Consider the following 9,749-nt stretch of genomic DNA (forward strand, 5'->3'; position numbering starts at 1 on the left):
TGTGGTGGCACACGCCTGTAATCCCAGCACTCGGGAGGCTGAGGCAGGAGGGTCGTTGCGAGTTCGAGACCAGCCTGGGCTACAAAGTGAGCTCACGGCCAGCCTGAACTGCACAGCAAGACTCTGTCTCAAAAAGACCAAAAAAAAAAAAAAAAAAGAGGACAACGGTCCTGAAAACTGACACATCTTGCCTTCTACAGCATCAGACCCTTAAAATTTTTGAGATATGTCCTCACATTAGGAACGTTTGTCTCCACTACTACCGTGAGCAACCGTACAGCTACACCAAAAATGATTTCAAACCATCTCTGCTGCGCTCACCTCCCAGAGGTAGCAGCGCCACCGAGCGGGCCCCAGGACCTGTACACGCCTGTTACGTCACAGGTCCTACCCACAAGCCTGGGCCCCGCCCCCACACCGCTGACCCGGAGCTAGAAGAGCGGCGCGGCGCTGTAGTCTAGCGTCACTTCCGCCACCGCAATGGCGGCGCAGGGGGCAGCTGCGGCAGTTGCCGCAGCGACTTCGGGGGTCGTGGGAGAGGGCGAGCCCGGCCCTGGGGAAAATGCGGCGGTCGAGGGAGCCGCCCCATCCCCGGGCCGCGTCTCCCCGCCGACGCCAGCACGCGGCGAGCCTGAAGTTACGGTGGAGATCGGAGAAACGTACCTGTGCCGGCGGCCGGACAGCACCTGGCGTGAGGGCGGGGCCCAGTGCCTAGGGGCGGGGCTGCGGGGTGGGCCCTGGGAACTGGTCCTCTGGAGGGCCGAGTGCGCGGGGGTTGGGAGTCGTGGGGCGGGGCGGAGCCGGGAGGAAAGGCGGTGTCGCGGGGCGTGAGAAGCCAGCCCTGTAATGGAAGGCTGTCACTTTGACCCTATGACGGGCACCACCTAAAAGCCACCAGCAAGGCGATCATCTAAGTTTTGGTGCACTGCTCTCCCATTGCACTTCTTTGCCTGGGTTAGACTTCATTACCTTTTTTTGCTAACCCTACTTAGGTAGCCGCCTCACAAAGGCTATTGCTAGACCAGAAAGTGCGGTGTATTCTCTATACCTTTAGCCATTGTGCCCTTGGCTTGGAGTGTCTTGTATAGCTCCTCCTGATCCTTTTAACCTCATCCTTTATAATGCCATTCTTGACCCGCTTCAGGCCGAGTGAGTTGTTCCCTTCTGTATGTTTCTGCAACATTTGTTTCGTACCTCGGCCGTGGTACATGTAGCAGTATGTCGTAATTTTCTGTGTCCTCCTCTGGGAGCTTCTGGAGAACAAGATCTCTGTGATTCACGACTATGTCCTCAGTGTCCAGCAGCAAAGCACAGCGGCAGCCAGGCAGTGGTTGCCTTACTCGTGCATCCGATGGTCTGCTAGTTGTTTCACACTGGAGTGAAAATTTTGGAGACATTAACTCAGCCTCGAGGTGGGAATTATTACGCTGGTGAAGAAACGGAGGCTCAGGAAGTCAAAATAACTTGCTCAGTTACATAGAACTAGGGAATGGGGAGTGAGAAATACATAAACTCAGGCTGTTCCAGCGTCAGCCCTCACATCCTCCAAATAAATGACTTGAGTGTGTAGTGAGGTGAGTATGAATTTGGAGTCGGACTTTAAAAATTCAGTTAAGTATCCATTCCTCTCACTTTTCAAATCTGCGACTCCGGATTAAGTTTCACGTTTTTTCTCATTGGTCCAATAAGAGTAACAGCCCCACCTTGGCCCATCTCACAAGGTTGTGGCAGTGCTGGATGTGGGCAGATGAATCTGGAAACTGCTGGAAATCTGGACACTTCCTCAGTACATCGGCTTCCTGTTACTCTGTTTCCTTCCTGATGATCCTAGTCTTTTTCCTTCGCAGATTCTGCGGAAGTGATCCAGTCTCGCGTGAATGACCAGGAGGGCCGAGAGGAGTTCTATGTACACTATGTAGGCTGTGAGTGCCCTGGGGCCTTGAGCCTGGGGGAGGGGGGGAGGCAGGGCCGTACCTTCATGGCCCATCTTAACAGTTAACAGGCGACTGGACGAATGGGTAGACAAGAACCGGCTGGCACTGACCAAGACAGTGAAAGACGCGGTGCAGAAGAACTCAGAAAAGTACCTGAGTGAGCTGGCTGAGCAGCCTGAGCGCAAGATCACTCGCAACCAAAAGCGCAAGCACGATGAGATCAACCATGTCCAGAAGGTCCGGGACCCTCCCCTTCCCCAGGGCCCAGGTGGTCCAGCTGCCTCTGCCAGCCTTAGGCCGTTGGGCCTGGTGCTGAAATCACAGCAGCCCCTGTTTTTTAAGTTCTGGGGACTTTAGTGTACCGGGGACTTTACCAGTCCTTCCTGTACTCTTCATAGGTCAGAAAACAGGCTCAAAGAGGGAAAAGTGTTGCTACAATCTCACAGTAAGGGGACGGCACAGCAGGGACTGGAACTCCTGCTCAGATAACCTCTTCTGATTCCTAATGGCTGTGTCATATTAGACAAAATGACTTCAAGTCCAAAGAGAAGAAAGAGGACTGGGGATTTAGCTTAGTGGCACAGCGCCTGGCAAGCGTAAGGTCCTGAATTTGATTTCCGGTACTCCCCCAAAAAAGAACAAAGAAGCCAGGTATGGTGGCACACGCCTGTAATCCCAGCGCTTAGGAGGCTGAGGCAAGAAGATCATTTCCAGTTCAAAACCAGCCTGGGCTACAAAGTGAGCTCAAGGTCAGCCTGAGCTATGTAGCGAGACCCTGTCTCAAAAAAAAAGAACAAAGAGAAGAAAGAGAATGAGTTATACTATATACCTGGCTATTACCAAATACCATACTGTACATGTATCAGCTCATCAAACCTTCCCTAACAATTCACTACCATAAGGAAAATTACTTTTTTGTGGATGAGGAAGCAGGCTCAGAGAGGTTGAGTAATATGCCCATGATCACACAGCTAGTAAAAAAGTGGGCTGGAATTAGAATAATTATCCCAAACATTATTGGTCTGTGAGCCAAAGTATTAGGCCAAATATTTAGTGCATGATCTCACTAATGTTTCACACCAACCCTGTGATGTAAACACTGTTATCAACAGTTTATAGAGGAGACAGATAGGTTTAGGAATCCAGTGAGTATTAGATCTGCCAACTACACTGTCCTCCTTCTGAGTCTGAGGGCTTAACTATGGTTGTGGTGTTTTTGTGTTTTGTTTGACAGTAGCCCAGGTTGGCCTTAAACTGGTGGCAGTCTTCCTGCTTCAGCCTCCTGAGTGCTGGGATTACAGATGTGTGCCACCACACCCAGTCTAACCATGATTTTGACACGTCCCAGAAACATCCTGAAACCCAAATTCTTGCTGGGTGTGGTAGATATGACTGTAATCCCAGCACTCAGAAGGCTGAGGCAGGATTGCTGTTTTTGAGGCCAGCCTGAACTATATGGGAGACCTTGTCTCACAAATACCAAAAATAAATGCATGAAAAGAGCTGGGGTTGTACTTTATTGTGAAAGCCCTGGGTTCAGTCCCCAGTATGCAGAAAACAAACAGTAAAAACAACCCAGGCTCTTTGTTGTTGTTTTTTAGATTGTAATATGAAGATGCAGTACCTAAAATTTGCAGTACATAGGATTACGTTCACTGCGGGACACTGGTCCATGTACACAGTGCGTCTTAACTGCTTTGTTCTTTTTACCAAGTTCGATTGTCCCTGGAGGGTTCCTTCCTTCCACTCTGAGCCTCAGTTTCTTTATTTATAAAGTGAGGAGCACGAACTAAGACAGGATTTAGCGAGCTCTGAAGGCACTGAGCAGTCATTATTTCCAGAGGGTACGGTTCCACCTTTCTGAGCGCACACCGTGTGCTTTACTGTGATATTTTCCAGCTGTGGGACACAGCCTATTAGGTTGCAAAATTGAGCCAGTCAGTGTGGCCAACATTTAAATTTTAAAAATATATAAAGGCAACAGGTTAAGAGAAAATATCAGAGTACATCGCACTTTACTAAGGGTAAGTATTGTGCTGAGAAACTTTTATTTCACATGCAAACGTGGATGTGTACACAAGAACACGTAAATGGGTTTGTAGTGCCAACTACACTTTGTATTGTGGATACGATTTAAAAAGAAAAACAACGTAATATACACTAAATTAGATCCCTCCAGGTCTAAGGTAGAACTGTTCAACTGAAGCCCCTGTTATGATGGAAATGTTGTATAGCGGTGCTAGCCAATACAGATATCATAGTCATAGGCAGCTGTGGACCACTTGAAGTATATCTAGTGTGACTAAAAATTAAATGTTTTTTTTTTTTAACTTTAATATTTATTTACTTACTGTCAGTTTATTTATGGTATTTTGAGACAGGGTCTCATTACATAGTTCAGACTGACCTGGAACTCACTATGGAGCCCAGGCTGGCCTCAGACTTGGAGTGATCCTTCTGCCTCCCGAGTGCTGGGATTACAGGTGTGAGGCACCAGATGTGGCAGCATTAAATTTGTAAAGATTTAATTTAAATAGCTGCATGTGACTAGAGGCTACTCTGCTGGACAGAAGTGTAAGACCCTCCTAGTTCCCCAACTCTTTGGCATTGAATGAAGATGTAACTCTAAGCTGGTAATCAGCTGGGTAGGTGGTACTGGGCCAAGCAGGGGTGAGAGTAGGTAATAGCTGGGGGTGCTGGTGCACGCCTGTCATCACAGCTTGGACACTTACCGGGACCCTTTTTCGAAGTAAAATACACAAAGGGCTGGGGTTGTAGCCCAGTGTGAAGGTCCTGGGTGTAATTTCCAGTACTACAAAAAATTAAAGTGAATGAGTCATAGAGCATTGGTGCACACCTGTAACCTAATCAGGAGGCTGAGTCAGGATGATTGCAAGACCAACGCCAGCCTTGACATCTTCGACCCTATCTCAAAAAGACAAAAGGAAGAAAAAAAAGAGCTAGAGGTGTAGCTTGATATAGAGCACTTACCTAGCAGGCACAAGCCCCTGGGTTCAATTCCCAGCACTGAAACAAAAATAAATGAGTTAATAATTAACAAAGTCAACTCATAGCTTGCTTTATGTTTAATTCTAAATAAATTGCAGCGTTTAAGAAAAGCATTGTTTTGTAGTTCTTTAATGCCTTTGGAGAAGAGGATTGTGTTTTGAGACAGTTGAGCAATGTTTTGTTTTGTTTTGAGACAGGGTTTCACTAGGCAGTTCAGGCTGGCCTCAAACTCACAGTGATCCTCCTGCCTCAGCCTCCCGAGTGCTGGGATTACAGCCACCACGCCAGGCCAATGTTTTAAACACGTAAGGAGGAAAATCTTATTTCTTCCTCTTTACAGTGTTTAGGCTCAGTTTGGGTAGACCAGGAACTTGTATCCACCTTTCCTGAGTGCTAGTTCTGTGACCCTGAGCAAGTGAACGTGCCTCAGTTTCCTCTTTTGTACAGTGGGGATAATGAGCATTTCTGTTTCAGAGACTCACTGTGAGGGGTAAATGAAATAACGTCTGTGGAGTGCTTGACACTGGACCAAGTGGTGGCTGGCTAGGCCCCAAGGGCAAGTGACCTCATGTTCCCCTGCTTGTTTACTGCTCTATAAAATTGAAGTAAGAATGTTTTATCAGCAGGGCGTGGTGGCACATACCTGAGTCCTGGCACTCTGGGAGGCTGAGGCAGGAGGATCAAATGTTCCAGCCCAAACTGGACGGTTTAGCCACTTAGTAAGACATAGTCTCAATAAACAAACAAAAATGGCTGGGGATGTGGGGGGGGCGGGGGGCGCATGCCTGTAATCCCAGCGCTTGGGAGACTGAGGCAGGCGGATTGTGGCGAGTTCAAGACCAGCCTGGGCTACAAAGTGAGTTCAAGGCCAGCCTGAACTGCATAGCAAGACCCTGCCTCAAAAAGACCAAAAAAAAAACAGCTGGGGATGTAGCTCAGTGCAAAGGTCCTGGGTTCGGTCCCCAATACTACAAACAAAAAACACCTCTGTCAAGTCTGTCAGGGTGCTGCTTGAAGCCAGGTAGCATATAGATGAAGTACTTTGTGGAGGGGCCTCGCGGGTGAAAGCTGACTTTGTCAACTATGAGCTCGTGTAATCCGGTACAGGCCATAGGCCTTTATTTTCTTTGTCTTTGTTTTTGAGATAAGGTCTCTCTGTGGAGTTCAAGCTGGTCTCGAGCTCACTTTGTAGCCCAGGCTGGTCTTGAGTTCACAATGATCCTCCTGCCTCAGCCTCCCGAGTGCTGGCATTACAGGCGTGTGCCACCAGGCCATAGGCCTTCTTGAGTCTCCATTGTCAGACTGTGCTTGGTTCTGGCCACAGAGTCTGGCTGAGGAACGGTGCACTGTGTGATAACTTCTGGTCTTCGTTGAGGACTTGGAAAATAGGCCGATGAGGTGGCCAGGAGGAGGCGTCTTGCATTTCCCACTCCTGACTTGGGAGGAGGAGGTGTTTTCGAGGTAGGAAGACTCTCGGCAGGCTTCCTAGCGGGGATGAGAGGGAAGTGGAACCCTGAAGCACAGGAAAGAGCGCAATAAAAACAATTACACACGATCACGCACAACGTGCTTATGCACGATCACTCACAACGCGCCGCTCCGTCGCGGGTCCCCTGACTCACGTCTGTGCCAGGTTGGGTGTGCGCTTCGGCAGGCTGACGAGACGCAAGATCACGTGCGCAAGCGTGAGGGCTGGGGAAGGGGTGTTGGTAGCTGGAGTCTGAGGTCACTCAGACGCGGGAGGGATCCAAGGAGGACTGCCCAGTGGTCCAGATCGGAGGGAGTGACAGTGACTGTTTGGAGCGGGACAGAGGGACTGACCCAGAGATGTCAGGGTGGTAGGGTTGACTTCCGTTCTGTCAGCACTAACGGATGCCAGGCTGGACAGTGGGACGTTCTTAGAGCTGGCCCGTTTCTGGACTTGGGCTGCTGAGCTGAGGGTGCCGTTTCCAGTGAGAGGGGCACCTGGGAGGAGGAGTAAGTGTACAGTCTTGGACGTCTGATGTTCCCGTGGGGGTGCCTCTGGGAGCAGCGCCATGGACGCCGCTCCTTAGGTCTGGGGCTTAGGAAAGCGGTGCAAGCGCCTCGGGGCGCTGGCGGTAGTTCTCACTCTGGACTTGGGAGGTGAGATCCATTATTTCTCCTGGCTCTTAACAGCTCGCGAGCCAGATTACCCCACATACGGTTAAAGCCCTTTCTCACCCGAGGCCTGGGACAGGCCTCTTGACCAGCCCTGTTTGACTGGCAAAAGGTTGAAAGTTGGGCCTCTGGGTCGTCTGGGATGGGTGGGTGGGTGGGCTGAAAGGAGAGGAGCTTGGACCGACGAGCTCCAGGAGGATGTAAAACAAATTAGCTCTTCGTTTATCACTGTCACTTACGGGATGAGACAGTAGGGAGGCATCGTGGGTTCTGGGCCAGGGGAGGGAGAGTGTGACCACCCGTCCTGTTCATCTCTGACCGCTTCTCTGCCTTTGCCCAGACTTACGCGGAGATGGACCCCACCACAGCAGCCCTGGAGAAGGAACACGAGGCGGTGAGCAGGGACGGGGTCCTGCCTGGGGAGGTCCTCCCGCTCCTGCCTCGCCCCTGCCGAGCGGCGCAGTGCCCCCACTCCCACCCTGTGTGCAGATCACCAAGGTGAAGTACGTGGACAAGATCCACATCGGGAACTACGAGATCGACGCCTGGTACTTCTCGCCGTTCCCCGAAGACTACGGGAAGCAGCCCAAGCTCTGGCTGTGCGAGTACTGCCTCAAGTACATGAAGTACGAGAAGAGCTACCGCTTCCACTTGGTGAGGCCGGCTGTGCGGGGCGGAGGGGCGCGTGGAGGCCCAGGGCAGCTGAGCATGGGGCACGCAGCCCGGGGGAGACAGGCAGGCTCAGAGGGGTCAGTACAGCGGGGGCCCAAGGGTGGGGAGGTCTAGGTTCCTGGCTTTGCTGTTGCTGCTGGGGGACCTTGGCCAACTTACTGGCTCTTTCTAGACCTCAGTTTCCTCTTTGGTTTTTTGAGACGGGCTCTTGATGTGTAGTTCAGGCTGGACTTGAACTCATTAGCCCAAGCTGGCTTCAAACTCGAGGCAATCCTCCTGCCTCAGCCTCCTGAGTACTGGGATTACAGGCATGTGCCACCTTTTTTTTTTAATCTTGAGATAGAATCTTGTTAAGTCTCTAAATTACCCAGGCTATGCTCAGACTTAGGCTCCTCCTGCCTCAGCCTCTCCAGCAGTTTTCTCTTATATGGAACGGGGACAGTAATCTTTTGAGTTCTTTACCCTTTACTGCATGTTTAGTAAGCCCAGCCCAGTGCTGGGCTCCTCAGTGCAAAGGAGGAAACAAGCATAGCCCCTGACTGTGAGGACTTAGGCCCTGAACCGGTGGGAAGGACAGGGCTGGGGTTGTGTACCAGGCAAGAGGCACTCAGGAATAGCACAGCGGGTAGCACTTTTCCCAGAGTGTGGGGTCTGAGGTGAATCTGTGTGGTTTAAGAAAACCAGGGTCAGGGGCTGGGGATTTAGCTCAGCGGCAAAGCGCCTGCCTGGCAAGCGCGAGGTCGTGAGATCAATTCCCAGTACCCGGGAAAAAAAAAAGGCGCGGAGCGGAGGGTCTGCACCTGGGGAGGCAGAGGCTGCACGCCACACAGCCCGGGATGGGAGACACCTAGTGGAGAACAGGGTCTCAAGCCTGTGTTCCTCGTCCCCACCCCCAGGGCCAGTGTCAGTGGCGGCAGCCGCCAGGGAAGGAGATCTACCGCAAGAGCAACATCTCTGTGTACGAGGTGGACGGCAAAGACCACAAGGTGAGCTGGTGGCCTGGGGGGATGGGGGGTTGGGGAGACTCTGGGCACCTCTTGAATGACCCTCACCACAAGGCAGCTGCGGTCACTGCGTAATGAACACAGCCCTGAGGGACCGGCCTCGGGCCAGGTGTCCTTTCAGTCCCTGAGAACCTCACTTCTGATGAGGGTCGTCCCGGTTGGGGTAGTTCTGGAACCCAGAACACAGATTTCCTTGCCCGAAGCTGCTCTCAGACAGCTGTTTCCCTCTTGAGGAAAGGTGTTTGTTTTTGCCTGGGCGGGAATCTGTGTGTGAGATTTGTGTCCAAGAGCTCCCAGGCTGATGTTGGCCGAGGTCCTTGCTCCTGGCAGAGTGACCTCAGTGGGGCCAGGAGGGGCCTCTGGAGCCGTTGCTGACACTTGACCCTGGCTAGTCGGGCTGGGAAGGGCTCACCGAGAATACTGTTGCCACTGGAAGGGCAATATAAGATAAGAGGCTGGCTTCAGATTGTCCTGTCACTTCCTGCTTGATTTCAGACAGGTTGCTTAACCTTGTTTTGTTCCTGTTTCCTCATCCGTAGGACGAGAGTCATAATTAGCGACCTAATGGTTTTGGTGGTGGGATAAATGAGACTGCACATGTTAAGTGTGTGGCACAGTGCCTGGCACCTAGCAGGTGCCTAGTAAAAGCAGGCTTTGCTATTATTGGTGACTTCTGGGGGCTCAGGTAGTCTTGTGCTTGGGGATACCTGCTCTGACCCAGCCCTTGCCTGTTACTCTGCCTTCCTGAGCATAAGTGTGCTTCCCTTGGAGATGAGGGGGCCTTTCCACCTCCACCCTCTGCAGGGGGTGAAACCCCAGGCAGACAGTTCTACCCCAAGGACTTCCCTGTCCTCCCAAGTCAAATGGGACCAGCAGTGCTGGCCTCTCACAGTTACTAGGTCAAATGAAAGAGCAGATGGGGCCGGGCATGGTGGCACACACCTGTAATCCCAGCACTTGGGAGGCTGAGGCAGGAGGATCATTGACAGTT

The 9,749-nt window shown here is 51.5% G+C and overlaps 1 protein-coding gene across 1 annotated transcript in view; it reads left to right on the plus strand.

Annotated features, from left to right (window-relative positions):
* Positions 1-439: 439 nt before the first annotated feature.
* The window catches only part of LOC102027315 (histone acetyltransferase KAT8), an 11,766-nt gene continuing 2,456 nt past the window's right edge, over positions 440-9,749 (plus strand). The window contains exons 1-6 of the mRNA XM_005405296.2: positions 440-691; positions 1,848-1,922; positions 1,996-2,171; positions 7,423-7,476; positions 7,572-7,736; positions 8,651-8,740. Coding sequence (XP_005405353.1) covers positions 481-691; positions 1,848-1,922; positions 1,996-2,171; positions 7,423-7,476; positions 7,572-7,736; positions 8,651-8,740 — 771 coding nt within the window. The 5' untranslated portion in view covers positions 440-480. The remainder of the gene's footprint in view (positions 692-1,847; positions 1,923-1,995; positions 2,172-7,422; positions 7,477-7,571; positions 7,737-8,650; positions 8,741-9,749) is intronic.

This window comes from Chinchilla lanigera, unplaced genomic scaffold (genome assembly GCF_000276665.1).
Source record: "Chinchilla lanigera isolate Chin_1 unplaced genomic scaffold, ChiLan1.0 scaffold00092, whole genome shotgun sequence".
NCBI classification, from domain to species: Eukaryota; Metazoa; Chordata; class Mammalia; order Rodentia; family Chinchillidae; genus Chinchilla; species Chinchilla lanigera.